Source organism: Leptodactylus fuscus, chromosome 9 (assembly GCF_031893055.1).
Source record: "Leptodactylus fuscus isolate aLepFus1 chromosome 9, aLepFus1.hap2, whole genome shotgun sequence".
NCBI classification, from domain to species: domain Eukaryota; kingdom Metazoa; phylum Chordata; class Amphibia; order Anura; family Leptodactylidae; genus Leptodactylus; species Leptodactylus fuscus.
The window spans coordinates 70947192-70964187 of record NC_134273.1 but is presented as its reverse complement, the minus strand read 5'-3'; the positions used below and the strand labels follow the sequence as shown (position 1 = coordinate 70964187).

General features: G+C 42.3%; 2 protein-coding genes across 8 annotated transcripts in view; one reads left to right on the top strand and one right to left on the bottom strand.

Annotated features, from left to right (window-relative positions):
- The window catches only part of BCAR3 (BCAR3 adaptor protein, NSP family member), a 72773-nt gene extending 67494 nt beyond the window's left edge, over positions 1-5279 (top strand). For both annotated transcript variants that reach the window (XM_075286554.1, XM_075286556.1), the window contains 5 exons: positions 2069-2184; positions 3342-3510; positions 4224-4335; positions 4419-4631; positions 4994-5279. In XM_075286554.1, the coding sequence (XP_075142655.1) occupies positions 2069-2184; positions 3342-3510; positions 4224-4335; positions 4419-4631; positions 4994-5157 (774 nt within the window). In that variant the 3' untranslated portion in view covers positions 5158-5279. The remainder of the gene's footprint in view (positions 1-2068; positions 2185-3341; positions 3511-4223; positions 4336-4418; positions 4632-4993) is intronic.
- Positions 5280-7949: 2670 nt separating this feature from the next.
- FNBP1L (formin binding protein 1 like) overlaps positions 7950-16996 on the bottom strand; it is a 100021-nt gene continuing 90974 nt past the window's right edge. For 5 of the 6 annotated variants that reach the window (XM_075286762.1, XM_075286763.1, XM_075286764.1 and 2 more), the window contains 5 exons: positions 15753-15862; positions 14656-14788; positions 14251-14345; positions 12681-12826; positions 9772-12182 (listed from right to left, as the gene is read on the bottom strand). In XM_075286762.1, the coding sequence (XP_075142863.1) occupies positions 12004-12182; positions 12681-12826; positions 14251-14345; positions 14656-14788; positions 15753-15862 (663 nt within the window). In that variant the 3' untranslated portion in view covers positions 9772-12003. The other variant, XM_075286761.1, reaches the window with a different exon arrangement.

Genomic DNA, 16996 nt, shown 5'->3' with positions numbered 1-16996 from the left:
ATAGGTTACTGTCACCAGACCCCAGCATATCACCCCGGTCCTGCAGATAGATAGGTTAGCGTCACCAGAACCAGCATATCACCCCAGCCCTGCAGATAGATAGGTTACTGTCACCAGAACCAGCATATCACCTCGGCCCTGCAGATAGATAGGTTAGGGTCCCCTGAATCAAATGTGGTTTTTCTTGTGAATCAGTATTTTCATTGCTGAGATTTCTGTCATTTTTACCAATATGCAAATGAGTAAGGGTACTGCGGTTACACCCTCTGTTGGTGATAGCAACAGAGGTACCGAATCTCAAAGTGGAAAACATATTTTGATATGGGGACCCTAACCTATTTATGATATTCTGGGTTCTGGTGATAGACTCACTTTAGGATGGGGGTTTCTGGGTGTAATAATTGATGATCCTGAGGATAGGTCATAAATTGAAGATTGGCATTAGTCTTACACCAGTCATCTGTGTGAAGAGGCCGCAATGTTCGGGTAAGCGCAATGGACTTGTTCACTATTTACAATAGCACAGCATAGGTTTGTCCAGTGACTTTGCTTGGTGTCGCAGCTAAGCCCATACACTGAAATAGAACTGTCCAATAAACAGGCGATATGGCCGATGGACGTCACGTCACATGGCCTGTGAATCAGTAGTGGCGCTCTCGGCATGTGGCTGCTACTTCAAACAGCTGATCTGCGGGGTCCTGGGTGTCAGACTGCCACTGATCTTTACTTGATGACCTATCTTAAGGAAAGGTCATTAAGTTAATAAGTCCTGGAAAACAGCTTTACATTTTAATGTCCCCTAAAGGGGTTTTGTGGGATCAGCAAAATATGTCAAAGGGTAACAGTGACACAAAATAATAAAGTATAACTGACCCATTGAATTCCTAGTGCCAGCTCCCGAGCCTGGTCCTCGGTGTCTGTCTGTCAGTCCTGTACTGATAACGTGTGACTGCTGATACTGGTCATTGCCTGTAGGGGTCATGTATAGCAATGGTATAAATGGAGACTGATGGAGAGGACTCGGGAGACATTGTCATATCACAGGATATTCAGTATGGGAATAGGGCTATATTATTATTTTAGACCTTTTTTTGCTGACCACATAACATATATATATATTTTTGGAAATTACTGCAGTTTTTGGTCAGTTTGAGTCAAAGCGAAAAACTGCAAACCCACGTCATAGAAATGATATGAGATAAGGCGGCCAAAATGGCCAATGATTGCAGACGGTTGTTTGGCATAACTTATCTAACAATGGCGGATGGCATGCAACATGTCACCTGTTATTCTGGGTTGTACTGAAAGCTGAAGGAGACCTGCAGAAATCCGTGCAGGGCCACCTCAGCAAGAACCAGCTCATTTTGGTTGGTTTTTGCCATGGTGGTTTGCTGAGGAACGTGCTTATGGAAAACTAGCAGCGCGCTCTTCCTGGTTGTTTGCAGTCTTAGGGTGCATGCACACTACGTAACGCCGGGCGTGTATGAGAGCCGTACACGCCGGCGTTACAGCAGGGCTGCCGAACACTTCCCATTCACTTCAATGGGAGCGCTCGTAAACGCCGCTGTTACGAGCGCTCCCATTGAAGTGAATGGGAAGTGTTCGGCAGTCTGCTGTAATGCCGGCGTGTACGGCTCTCATACACGCCCGGCGTTACGTAGTGTGCATGCACCCTTAGGCCCGGTTCACATCAGCGTTCAGGAAGTCTGCTTGGGGACCACATGGACCCCATTATAATCTGACATGCGCAGAGAAAAGTGCTGCTTATCTGAAGAAGATCCAGTCTGGCCCAAAATGTTATACTATGTTTTGTGGATTGCAAATAAAGTTCTAAACTCCAGAGCCCCCATATTAGAGCCCCGTATACCTTGTGTCCTATAAGACGGAACCATTTCCTTTGTGTATCAGTTCAGTCCACAGTGCCCGGTTTATTATTTGTTCTTCAAAGTCTCTGAGAAACTTCCCATATATTTTCTAAATGAGGGACTTGGGTTAATTGAAATATTCTTATTAGCCTGTCCATATGACACTGTCTGAATATACGCATATGAACCTTTGCACCTTGCAGGTTGCTCGGATACTCGATGTCTCGCCAGAGATGGAGAAGATGATGGGAGTGAGCTGCGGACTGGAACTAATCACTCTGCCGCATGGCCACCAACTGCGCCTGGACTTAGTCGAAAGGTAAATATCCTCTTGTCTAGGTGTAGAGATGTTTACATAGTCTGATAGCCATGAGCACCTGTTCACATTGATAAGAAAAACGGATGTGGAGAGTTTGCCATATCTAGGACATGTTAGAGAATAGGTGAGAAATGGTCATTGTGACCCCAATGATCAATACAAGGGTATAGAGACCCCTGTTCCTCTCAAAGCACAACCACATGGAGCAGGATTTTTAGTAGAGGTCGTCAAGAATGCACCTTATATATCTATGGGGGACTCCTACTGCTTCTTCTGGAGGTGTTATTGAGACCACACTGCCACAAAAGCAGCTCCAAAAAATGGAGGAATTTGCTGAGTCCGGGGAGAAATCTGCCCCGAATCCACCTCCCATTGTTTTCATTGGGAAGCAGAGATCGCAGCAGGACACGGAACAAAGAAGCGTCCTGCTCGATCTTGCACGGATTCGAGACTCCCTGTCAATGACTAGAGAACGCCGATGCACTGCTAGGCCGCTGCGAAAATACTGGTAGCGGAAAATGAAGAGGAATTCCTCTCCATTTTCTACCATGTAAGCATACCCTTAAAAAAAAACTGCACTAGTTTTAAAAAAGGTGCATTAAAATACGGAGCTTCTTCTTGAGGCTGCTTTCAACATCATCTTGAAAGGAATCAGTGTGAACAGGAATGGTGGGCACTGTATGCTTTACTGGGGACCGTACCTTTATCACCTTCCCTGCAGAGAGGTAATTGACAGGGTATTCCCATCTCTAGGATTAGATTTAAACTTGCAGCTTAACCCTTAAGTACTATCACGGTGTCTGTCATACACATATCATTATGATAGAAACCATGATAGTACTTAAGCTAACTGAAGTGTTTTACCCAATACATTGCTTTGTTTGCCATATACCGCATATGATGTCTCTTCTGTGTTTACCGCTCGTTGTCTAGATTTCCAACCACCTCTGCTATCTAGCAGCGGTGGCCAGGCTCTGTTCTCTAATCTTCTCTATTAGCCATCGGTCAGCTCTGGAAAGTGCACTAAGCAACTGAGCCATGATAAGGAAACTAGAGCAAGGGCTTAATCATTGTCTGTTATCTCTGTATGTATATTTAGAGCCGAAACAAAGCTAGAAACGTGACCTACTGATTACATAATGACACTATTATTACAGGCACACGACCATGGCGATAGGGATCGCAGTGGACATTTTGGGATGTACGGGTAATTTAGAAGAAAGAGTTGCAACACTGAACAAGATCATCCAACTTGCAGTAGAACTCAAGGATTTGGGAGACTTCTTTGCATTTACTTCCATCATGAAAGCACTGGACATGCCTCAGGTGACGTACACTCCATGACGCCAAATACCGGATGTGTTGGTTTGGGTGGTTTTTGGCTTCCTTTGAATCTGTGTTATGTGTAAATTCATTACATTGTTTTGTATTAGAACACGACTAGATCGGGAAACAGTACCAATGAAATGACTAAAGACTACACCCCAATGAATATAGATTACTTGAAGTTTTTTTGGTCACCTGTCCCCTAGAGACTGGAGATAGTTGAGTGTAACATTCTGCCAGTCCCAAAAAAGTGGATGGAACCACGGTCCTGTATACACTACTTACACAAGGTTGTGGGATCAGACATGTATCCCCTTTGAGGTTAAAGTGTGAGATTTTTCGGCAATGTGTGTCTGGGCTTGGCCAGAATCCCATCCACTTTGCAGATACTGTAAACTGCAGCGTGTATTTTCAGTAGTTTTCTCCAAGGCCAAAACACGCTACATTTTCGCAGTGTGGGGCTCCGGCCTGACTGACCATGGTATATTGCAGAAGCCATTGTGTAATGCTCACGTTCCATAGGTGCGCATACATACTAAGCTTACACTATAACACACTCTTATACATTACATATACAAATAATTTCTCGCCATAGTTCTAGAATTTGGTGCGAGTGAAGCCGACGGTCATGTTCTAGGTGGGGTTTTTGCTTTGTTGTAAAATCTAGCATTTCACTAACTCAATAGTAATGGGAGATTTGCTTTCCTGATCAGATTACAAGGCTGGAAAATACCTGGACGATTCTGAGACATCAGTATACACAGACAGCGATCACATATGAGAAGCAGCTCAAGCCCTTCAGCAAAGCTTTGTATGAAGGAACAGGTAAGTTCCAGGTGCACTTAGGCCTCTATCTGCAGAGATCACGGATCCAGGACAGCTTTGCAAATAATGGATCTCTCTTGTAGGTCCTACCCTGGACACGCAGGAACATGTGACAATCCCACTGGTCATGCCTATAATCCTGCTGCTTGAGCGTCAGTCTGTCATATTTGAAGGAATGGAGTGGTGGGAGAACCATGACCGGGGATGTGAAATAGTGTTCAGTCATCTGGAATCGGCTCGATCGATCGCTCAAAATGCAGCTTTGTATCAAAGCAATGCGGAGCGGCTCTTGGAAGGTAAGCCATGTTAGTAGCCAGCACTCGCCTACATTTACGTGACGTCCCAAGTTAATATCCTTGATCAAGAATTGTTAAATGGTGTAACATCCATTGCTGTGGATAGAGGACAAGATGAATTCTGGAGAAAAGCCTACCTGCCAAATACAGACAATGGTCTTGCCGGATATTTTTAACTGGCTCTTGGTTGGAAATCTCAATGTTGAGCCTCAATGGCCACCCGTCAGCCGCCTTACACAACGTCACTGCTGGGGGTCTTTAGTAACATAACACAAATATAGCTCTGGCCATAGACTAGTCAGGGCACTTTAATGTTCCTCTCTTTGTGAGATTCTTACTGAGCCTTTTTTATTTTATTTTAGGATTTGTGCCGGATGAAGAAATGACCGAAGTCTTTAAGACAGAATTCCAAATGAGACTTATGTGGGGGAGCAAAGGAGCCCAAGTCAACCAAGCTGAAAGATATCAAAAATTCAGCCAGATCTTAACAGCCTTGTCCCGAAAACTAGAACCTCCCTCTACTTGAAGCAAATCCGCTTCCAAATGGTTTTTTGTAAAATAGAGACTGATTCCAGATTGTAGCGTTGGAGCTGTTTTTGTGGACAGCCTGCTGTATATGTGCAATGTATATTTTGCCTTTTTGTTTTTTTTAAAGAAACCTATATACAGCAAATTATTTATTTATTACTATTAACATCATCTCCGCTACTAATTGTACAGTAGCACAACGGACAACCGCAGTGGTAGAATGCATCACAAGAACTCTTCTACCGAAATGTCGTCCATGGAAGCAAAATTCCCTTCTTTGTTTTCTGAATCAGGTTTAAGGTCATTTCTGTTGCCTTATATCCTGAGAGCAGGAGGGGATAGAGGGGGAAAAGCTGAGCTCTCTGATATATGGGTTGATAGGATTTAGAGCAAGCATAAATCCTAACAGGACTCCTAGGAGAGACAGTAAGAGTCCTGATCACCTCACCCACGTATACACTCTTGTATACCACTGTGTATGGTCCTAGTAAGAACCTAATCATATAAACCTATATACCACAGAGCTCATCACGTCATAGGCTTGCTTTAAGAAATAAAACGGTCTATGGTCAACAACTTATTCTTAAATTGGTTTGTATGTTTGAGGCCTAAAGGAGTCCATATTATTGATGGATACCCTAGACCGCGTGCTGTTCTGTAAATATACTGGATATTGACCAACGTGTTGCAGACTGAAATAAGACGTTAGTGAATAAGGACAATTCATTTTTATTCCATGAAAATATTCTCAACAGAGAACACAATTCATCCACAACGCATTTACCAAGAAGAGAAACAATCTGTGCACGTGAAACAAGAAATGCACCGGGAATAATAAAAAACTTTAAGACAACTCAAGTTTAGTTTTTCAGAAAAAAAGTGTGGTATTTAGAGGTACGTACTGCATTACACACTGCAATGTGAATAAAGACTAAATTGGATCTGATGGGTTTGGCGCCATCTAAAGTAGTCAGGCAGAGGAGGGCCTGACGTGTCTCTATTCATAAATGCTTGTATTCTCTATAAGATAACAATCCTGGTCCTCTGTTATTCCTCCTAGCAATCTATGAATAATTTAACGGTGAGTAATTACATTCTGAGTATTTCTATAATGCCATGTGTTAAATGGCTACAAAGCGATCCAACTCAGGTCTCGTCTAGAACTCAGTAAAGCATTAAATATAAGAAATGATTGAATATTTGGGAGGGTCCTGTCCACTCCCCCAGCAGTGTCAGATAGGCACACATCACTATACAAGCTTTCTGGAGTGGTCACACTATATGGCACCTCACGTATTGCTATTTACGTGACAAGCCTGGCACACTAGGTATAAGCCCATGGTCACCAGACAGGTTTCAGCTGAAAAATCTCAAGCAATTGCTTTCAAAACCATGAAGTGCAGCGTTTGGTTTCCCAGTATACTCCTTTTTAAGGATATGGACACCTATGACATGGAAATAATTTTTACATCATATATTACCAATTAGTTAAAACATTTCAGCGTCCATAATTTCTATATTCATTATTAGACCCCAGCATGATATTCATTTTTTGACTCTTTTGTAGGTATGTCCCAGTAATACATACTGTGTCCTCACTACCCTTCTTATATTGGCACAGCTTCATCCCCTCTACTAGAGCAATTGCAGAATCTCCTTGCGCCCCTACAGATTCTGTGTTGGGGGTTCTCATCTACCTGTTCAACCTCTTTCCAGAGAGTAGGGAGGGGTAGGGGGCAAATAATCTCAGCTGAGCAGTCAGGAGCACTGTGCTGCCGTTCTGTGACAGATGCAACATTACAACCAGCTATATACAGGAGATGCACAGACTCTACAGAAACATAATGGAACAAAATAATTTTTATGAAGGTTTTATAGAGTTGCCGAATTTTATAATTAAGTAAACATGCCAAAAAAAAAAAATCAGATCAAAAGGTGTCTAAAGCCTTTAAACCCTTTCACTGCCTAGGGTGTATGTATGTAATACATCATGACTAATCTTGCAGCAGTTCAGATCTTGGCATCCTATTAAAATCCTGAATTTCAGCTTTCAATTGATACCGAGATGAATGTTTAGTGCAATATCCATTAATACTGGCCGGGTCACTGGCATTACAGAAGTCGAACCTGTACCCATCAGGTATTCATAGCATAGATTGTGGATGTGCCATAAATACTTATGAGAATACTTTATTACATTTAGACATTCTAGTAGCATTCTTGTCATATATACTACATTCTTATAGGGAACCTGTCAGCAGAATCATACTGTCCTAACCAAAGACAGCATTAAACTGGCTCAATATCCATAGAGAGATTTATAGTTTTGAGATGGTTGACCTCCACGGACACCCAGCAGACCCAAGTGACGGAAAGACTGGTGCAGATTATGAACCTAGTGATTTGCTGCTGACAGGTGGAGCTGTCAATCAAATCGACAGAAGCTGTAGGGGAGCCGCCCCTGCTTAAGACAGCGTGATGTGCCAACAGGATCTCTAAGAAGACGTGGCCTTATCACCTATGGCATCCAGCTTCTTTTTTTTTTAAACTGGTGACCGCTGGTTGCTGTGGAACACAAGACCACGCCAATAACATTTTGGTACACAAGTCACTGTCTAGCTTGTGAATGGGACTTGTCTATCAATCTGCCATTGAAACACCTTTCAAGCACTTCAATATGAAGACCAAAGTCACATATTTTTTGCAAAATCTAGTTGCCCATTACATGCCAAATATATAGCTAGCGAGTGTTTTGTAAATGAATTGCGAGAAAAACCTTACACGACATACCGTTTTAATAGTAATTTAGCCGTTTATTTAAACGCCAGAGCGCCAGTATTTACGCTAAAAATACGCTTTTGCTGGCAACTACATAAAAAAAAAAAATCATACATTATTTTTAATACATCCAATGAAACATTAAGCCAGGTAGTGTTCTTTACACACACATTAATTCACAAATTTTGGATAGAGACTAGTGATTAAAGTGGTCTCAGACACCTATATGTACATTATAAAACAGATCAGCAATACACCTGTTTATAAAAAGAAAAGTGCACAGAATTATTAAGTATTACTGTCATTTTATCAGGTTCATACAATAAAAAGATTGCCTGGCAATAGCTTTAACATTGCAATAAAATGGACTGGTTACTTCCTAACCCAAAAAATACACTACAGTCCTAAAGACAATCAACAAAATACAATGATTGTGTTACATGGTCTCGATTCTAGCTTGGTCTACGCCGAATACTCAACCATAGAAAAACACCTACAATGGCTGCGTCGGCAGCTGTGGCACAGTAGACATCCCCAGTGCGTAAAGGATCGCGTCAGACCTTCCAACACCGAAGAAGAGGAAAAAAAAGGGAGGATGACAGATCAGCTCTCGTCAAGCCCTATCCTCAGAAACCAGACACATTACAACTAGCCGCCATGAACCAAAGTTCGTCTCAGAATTGGTCCGCGAACGAGTCAAGGATATTCCCTGAGGACAGGATTACAAATCGTTGAGCCAATTATTAACTATGGAATATCGATCTGGTAGCAATACGTTGGCAACGACCTCCTAGGCACTCCAGTTTAAGGCAGCGTCTGAATGGAAAGTAGTCAGGGTGGTCCACAGAACATTGAAGATCTTCCGTCTTTGGCCAGTTGCTCTGCGCCCCGCGAAGACTCAACTTCTGGATCACAGAGCACAACTTTAACCAGATTTCAGAGTTCTCTTGCCCAGGAATGGTGCGGGTGCAAGTTATACAGACACATACAAGGTTTGGATTGGATGTCCAAAATAAAAAAAAAATTTGGAATGTAATAAGTTATTGGAAAAGGATGGACAGTCGTAGCAGCAAAAACAACATATGGGAGCGTTGGCTGGAAGATATTTAGTGATCGGTAGTCAAAGGAAAAACAAAAAAAAAAAAAAAGTGGTTTTGACAGGTAGGCGATCAGGCTGTACAGACTGTAGAAGGAAATGAAGACTGGAAAGAATATAAAGGTGAGACATGTTTCATGCAAATCTACAAAGGGTTAGGGTCGAGAATGTAGATGGCACAGGCAGACATTGGCAAGATAAAAACTTGCAGGCAATAAGCCTCAATGACAACAAAAACACTCTAGTGAATATCTGCCGAGCTGCACAAGTGATGAAACCAATCGATAAGGGGCAAGGACAATGGTGGGCAATTTAGAAATCTGGGGTCTTTAGAAAATCATTCAGGGATTTTTTTTTTTTGATATTTGCAAGAAGGTGCAACATTCACACTATGGAGTGTAGTCCAGCACATAACCGAGGAACCTTCCTATAAGAGCCATCAAGGTGCAGCAGGACACAACATTCACTAGTTTGTTTTCCACTTACGTCATTTGTCAAATAAGGATGGAATGATGTGCTGTGAGAATCGGGTGCAAGCCAAAACTGCACCGTACTGAACATAAAAAGAAAATCAGGGCGCCTGGAAGTTAGTGAATAACGTATGTATCATGCGTTCATGCGTGTTGCTGCTCTCACATGTGTCCCCCGGCCTAATCCCCTCCCCTTAAAAGAAGCTGCATGTAAACGCCTTCCACATCTCGCCCAGATTCACAGACACCCTCTTCAGGAACCTGTAGTCCGAGGGGAAAAAACAGAGAAGAGGATAGTTATGAAGGCACTACATAGGGAGATCGCAGACATTATATATAAATCACATAACGGAGAAACACACCGCTATAGTGTAATATGTTGTATGGAATGAAACAGAACTGAAGTCTTCGGGAAACCCATAGGAAAGGCTTGTATTGGATAAGTGTCATGTACAGTTCTATGTTCTCTATAGGCAGATATATGGCCGCCCCTGGACTTTTTACATTCCTCATACCAGATGGGACGTTAAGTGAATGTATAGATTTATCACGTTGAGTAAATGGCTATAGACTTCAGTTATGTACATACAACATACTCACAAGTGCACCTTTTTCTATCTAAATAGGTCCAAAATTATTTGCTGAATAATTTCATTCATCTTTATATTGGCTATTGCTCCATTTTTCTATTTCCTCTCATTTTTCTCTCTTAGCGGTACAGTTAGAGAATTTATTGCTGCCCTACCTGCGAGTGGGATGTGATCGTGGTAAAGAAGCTGAGCTCTGTAGTATATAGGGGTGTATGATATGGAACAGGATTTTTGAGATTAAAACAAAACAAAAAAAACACATGTAAATCCGGACCGGACTCCTAGGACAGAGAGTGAGAGTCCTGATGACCCCGCCCACACATGGTGATTGACAGCTCTCACTGTATCAGTGTGTAGGGAAAAGGCTGTCAATCACTGAGTGTGGGCGGAGTCATCAGGGTTCTCATGGTCTGTCCTAGGAGTCCTGTCAGGATACATCATATAAAGCTCAGATTCTCTCCCTCCATCATATCCTGCTCTCGGATAAATCAAAACATACCATAAAATTCTGGTGGCCATTAAAGGAATCTGAAAATCTGAAAACCTGCATAAAGGCATATGCAGCAACCTTCCCCTTCGGCTCTCCAGCTGTTGCAAAACTACAACTCCCAGCATGCATACTTACTCTGCTGTTCTTGGAACTCCCATGGAAGTGAATGGAGCATGCTGGGAGTTGTAGTTTCACAGCAGCTGGAGAGCTGAAGGTTCCCTACCCCTGACCTAGTGGATCCTATATGCATTATTTGGAGTCAGAGCAATATCCCTAATAAAGACATATATTAAGCAAGAGATTTGTGAACCTTTTAGATGAAAATAAATAATAAAGCAAACCAATAGGTACACTTTTTTTTACATTAATATGATTTTAAGCGATACATTGATCACCGACATAATCTTTGCCCTGACGGCAGAGATCGTGCAATGCATCAAAGCAAAATTACGCCAACTAGAGCTGATCATATTCTACATTGTGCATAAGCCTTGGCCTGCCAAAGTCCCTCCAGTCTGTACCAGCCACTGTTTAGGTCGTATAAGCAAATTATCAAAAGCAGAGCCAAACACAACATCCAAAAGCAATTGGATTTATTGTCCGGTGGTGAGAATAGGTTCTTTTTATTAAGGACATATTGGATTGAGTCGAAAAAGAAATAAAGCAAATAGGCAACGCTGCAAAAGTCCAAGCGAACGTCCAGATTATCATGAAGGGATGTATTAAGGGAAGGCGTGAAGATGCCGTAACAATGGTGGCAACAAAGAAACCAAGGATTTGCGGTATTTGGTCATACTGGAGAATAAGACAGAGAATAAAAATGCAACAAAACTAAACACGGCGCCCACGCTGATAAAACTGAACAAGTTAGCTAAAATTCTTGATATTTTGGCTCAGTATTTGTCCTTTACATTAAAAAAAAATTCAAAAAGAAAAATTAAAAATTATTTCCGAGGGGAGCGAGAAAAATAGATTTACCTGTCCTATATACATACAGTATAAATATACACCTAGAGTGGATAGAAACAGAAGAGACGTCTCTGTAGGATTGGACATCATAAACCGATCGGGTATTAAAAGCTGGATATGGGATATGTATATATAACACTATCTGCCTGACATTGTATAGCTTAGAACCAGAAGATAAGTATAAAATACACTATATAAATATAGCTCCATGTACACGTGCACAGTCCTAACACACAGCGTGGTTTAAGGCAAACGGTAAAGGGAACGGACCCCCCCCCCCCCCTCCGCTCATCTCTAACGTCAGTACAACCTCAGATACCCCCACTGTGCTCACACAGTGAACAATATCCACCAGGCGACTAAATTATCCCATTTGCATTCAAGTTTATCTCCCGTTCAGCAAGAAGTTTCCTCCATCTTGCTTTGAGCAATCTCTGGTGTACATGTGGAGTTAGATATAGGTTACTGCACCTTTACTGTTTTTCTCTAGAGTAATATCTATGTAAGACGTGGGCACGTAGCCTTCCTCTCCGTTCTGCCGTCTTGCTCTTGTCCAGCCGTCGCCTTTATCTTCCTCTATAATATACATTACTTCTCCTTCTTTCATAGCCAGGGTGCCTTCATTATTACCTGAAGGAGAAACAATAAAAAAGTGAAAGAATATTTAATACCTAAAAGTTCTCAGGGAATATCAACACGTAAAATCGATAGAACAATAAGAACAAAGACATAAAACAAATGAGAATATAAAACAATCGCCGATACGGCTTCAATCCCTTAGACCACAGTGCCCTCTAGTGGATACATGGGTATAGCACTCTGAGCAGTAACTGATTCACTACATAGTCATCATTACGGCAGAACGTTTCTGTTGTTCCGCTCCATCATTAAACAGCAGCTCCAAAACACAGATGGGAACACAGTCAGTCATACTCAAGGAGCAAATATAGCCCGATGTAAAAACAAAAAAGCAGAAAGAAAGAAAAACAGATAATAACAGATTTCCTCTACTTGCACATTACACAGCCAACAATGGCCAGGAATACCTAAAGAACATTGTCAGTGTATATGGTCCTGTATAGGTTACATGCACAGCGGTGTAGAGTGAGCCAAATGTATTATACGTACCATCAAATGGATAGATCGCCTTACAATGTCCGATAGCTGGGAGGGGGTCGTCATCATCAAACTCATCATCGAATTCTGGGTGAACAGCGGGCTGAGGTTGTATTCTGCCTTCCTGATTCGCATCTTCTGTGTAACTCCCTTCCGGACTGCCAAGAGATAGCAAAAAAACATTATTCATACGGTGAGCTGGATATGCTGGCCTCATGGCTCAGTGATGATGTGCTCTATTCACTGGCCTGATGGCTCAGTGATGATGTGCTCTATTCACTGGCCTGATGGCTCAGTGATGATGTGCTCTATTCACTGGCCTGATGGCTCAGTGATGATGTGCTCTATTCACTGGCCTGATGGCTCAGTGATGATGTGCTCTATTCAACGGCCTGATGGCTCAGTGATGACAGCCATGATGACAGTAAGTACAACACATCATCACTGAGAAACAGACTGGCTCTAGTGGTCACACCCCATGACCATCTGTGCGCAAGGACCAAGGGACTACCAAAGCTTCAGTGCTGGATAAATAGTGTCTTATTTCTCATAGAACAGCATTGAGCGCACGTTTATGATTTTTATTAACACACACGTAACCCCTACAAGTCCCTTATAGGTCACTGGTGGGGTTTCTATCTCCTAGAATACCACCCAACCAGGTTCCTGGCATATAGATATAATATAGAGCTGGAGCGGCCCTTTAACATAGCATTTTTTCTTTACATTGTGTATTAGCCTGGCCGGAGGGATATTCCAGGCTTCTGCTATTTATTACTTTCCCTTCCTTCCGATCCTTATGAAGTACAGTCCCCACAACACAGTGCATATCCTACTAGCGGTAAATTCCAGAGATTCCCTCATCTTCAGATTTAAGGGGGATTCCACACAGTAAATTCCCCCTTTATGCATCCTGGTGTACACACTTGTAACTCCCCAGATCTTCCAGAGAAGTAATAAAGAGTCATTTCCATATGTATGGCCTATGACAAGGCTAGGCCATGGTTTGGATGTCTGATCTCTGTGGCACCCACCTATCCTGAGAGTGACGAGACAGCTTTGCTACATCCCATCCCCCGTTTTCCATGCACAGAGAGCCCTCGGCCCCAGCTGTGGAGGGGGGTGCAGCATAGACCCATTTACTTGCTCTGGTTTAGTTCCATTATCAGGATTGGTAGCAGTCTCTGAGCTTATCAGAAACTACCACGTACCCTAAGAATATAGTATTACTTTATAAGATCGGAGCTACCATTTAAGAAAGGACCCCCAGCAAACAGTATATCTTGCTAGAGGAATCCTTGGAAGGGTCTAGCAGAAAGAAAGCTGCTACTTGTTATCCGCTCTCTGTCCTTGGTCATACACAGAGGTCAATATTTGGGGCCACCCATCTATGGCTTCCACCTGTCCAGGGTGGAAAACCTCTTTAGGCTAAGGCCCCACGGGATTTACGTCACCCATACCCATATGTGGTATTTATGGTAAGTGAATGTAAATGGACGCCATTTTTATTGGACTCAAAATAAGAATATTTTGTTTGCTGAGCGGAGACTGCCGGAGGCTAGCCTCTCTCCCCAATAATAACCTCTCTCTTCCTTGTGCCACCAGGTGGTTGGCCTCGGCGCTGTGCCTCCTTTCACTTCTCTGTGCTACCTTGCCTTCCACTTCTGACAGCCAAGCCTGGAAACGGAAAGAAGAAAAATGTTACCGCTAAGACATGAACCTTGTAAGTCTAATAGGTCTAGTGTAAGTGTGTGTGCAGTGGATCATTGCAGGACTGAGCAACGTCATGGGTAGAACTCCAAGACAATTAGAAGATAAATATATATAATGTAACTAGATTGTGCTGGAGTATAAACCAATCTGCATCTTAGCAAATTCCTTGCGTCTCATCGATGTCAAATGTATGTGCAGTGGAGAAAGAGTTAAAAACCACAGCAAACTTCTAAAAGATAACTTCAGCCTTTCCGTGTTACTTCTGACGACTGACCTCATTTTTATGTATCTCCATTCGAAGCTTCTCAATGTTGTTCATCGTTTCGGCTATTTTTGGTTGCAAGCTGCTGGGGTCTCCCATTTGTGGGCTCTTCTCGTAGACGTCTTTCATTTTATTCAGAGCCTCTCTAAGACAGGGAAGAATAGAAGCTCAATGGTCATCTGACTGTATACATCATGCAGTATATAAGATGCAAGATAACTGGAAGTACATTGTCTAGTGTAGATTCGTGGCCGATAAATGGGGGGAGAAATCACAACAGTGACTCTCTCATTCACTAACTTTGCATTGGTTTATGTAAATAGGTAAAGCAATTGAGCACTGATCCAAGTGTTTCTTGCCGGTTGATGGTCATCTTGGCCCGGGATAGTCAAAGTCAGAGTTGGATACAATAGGAATGGAGACCATGAGCAATTACCCCCAACTTTGTAAAGTCTCTCAATAAGATGTTTCCTTCACCACGTATTAAGCCGTTTGCCCACTCCTTATCTTCAATGTAACTGCCTTTTTATATACTATTCATAGGAAGCCCCATTTGGCTTGTTAATTGATTTAATGCCTCATTCTGTGCACTGGAAGCCTCTTATCTACAACCTAGCAATGTTAAAAGAGCACAGAACAAGTGTAAGAGTGTAAAAGCAGCAATTATGTTGTGTCTTTTGTAGCAGCCTTGTCCTACCCTTCCTTTTTCATAGGGGAACATATACAAAGTAACTCTGCCTAATAAACGGAGAAGAAAACCTATTTCTTTAAATAAGCTAAATTACAAAGTTTATTCTATTCACTCGTACTATTCATTTATGAAACGTTGTTAAATAAACCAGCAGTCAAACATGTGTCCCACTGCTCCATCTAAAGTGTAGGTGACAAAGAGCTCGGAACTGGCCAAAATGATCTGTTCAATCCTAAACCAAATTCAGGTTTTCTTTTTAAGTTCTATAATTTGGGTTTCACAACAGAAAACCAAGGCATCAAATAAAGTCTTCTGAGATCCTGCACATCTTACCAAGCTTAATATATGCTGAAAACACATCAGTGATTCCTGGACAAGGGCAGATAATGGAGATGCCGATAAAGAGATAGACACTTACTTCTGATCAATCTCCTTCTGAAGCTCTCGATTCAGTTCATCAATTCTTTGCTGCAGTTTCTTTCGTCTTTGCTCTGGGGGAAGATGACTAAAATCTTCTAAGGCCGGGCCCTGTGTAGAGGGAAGATAAAATGAGCAACAGGAATGGAAGCTAGCCAGAAGAACAGAGAGTGAAGCCGCAAACAAAGCACACGTCTGATCAGGAGAACAAACACGGTCCTAGCTGATCCCTCAGAGGTTACATCAAGCCTGGTGTAAGAGACCCATAAAAGGGTGCACAAGAATATAGCCAAGTGAGATGTCCAAACGGAAGACCACTCAGCACACCGGAGTGGATATACGTCTTTATAATCTATTTAGGCAACCCTACACCTCCCCTTGACACCCCCCCCCCTCCTCCACCACAAGGGTGTGACCACATTGGACACCAATTTTACAGATTCCACACAAACCCAACAATAATCCACAATGCCCAACCCAATTCTCAAGCTACGGAAATATTCTGGATGGATAACCTATGCAAAAATAAGTAGTATACTACTACAGTTACTGAGAGTAAACCGCACAAAATAACCATGGGGCCAAATCTTATGGGGATCGGCTGCTCAATGACAGCACATGGATGTAAGCCTGCCGTGTATCTTGAGGCAACATACGCAACGTGCAACTCAGTGATGTTAACAAACCCCAAATGTTCAGGTGTTTTTCAGAATAGGAGAGAACAATTGTAGTTTCCTTGGCTGTGTGTGACATGCTGTGAGAGGGGAAGGGGGAGCCATCTATTTAGTAAAAACAAATTGCTCACTTCTCCAGCTCCATACTATGAAAAGTCCTCCTATTCAGCACGCTAAAAAAGAGAAAACGCTAACTTACAGATATGGATTTGGCTTATAGTAATGCAACTTATTTAAGCTGCACACAAACTGAATGAGAGTGAACTGAGGAGACTGCGGTATACAGGAGCGTCTTGGCTCTGAAGCTGCTGACCTTGAAGCAACACCACTTAACCAGGAAAAATATGATTATTGGGGTCCGGCCAAAACACATGAAAATGGCAAATGTGACATCACCTCAGTTTATTCAGCCTGGAAAAATTCTGCTCAAGTTCCTCTGTTCCAGTGTCTGGAATAAGTCATTAATGATAACATACTGATTCACCACGCCAACATTGTCCAGGCGGAGAACATACCGTATGAATGCAAATCGCCTCCATTTCCATATATTAGGGGTGATTAATATCCTCCT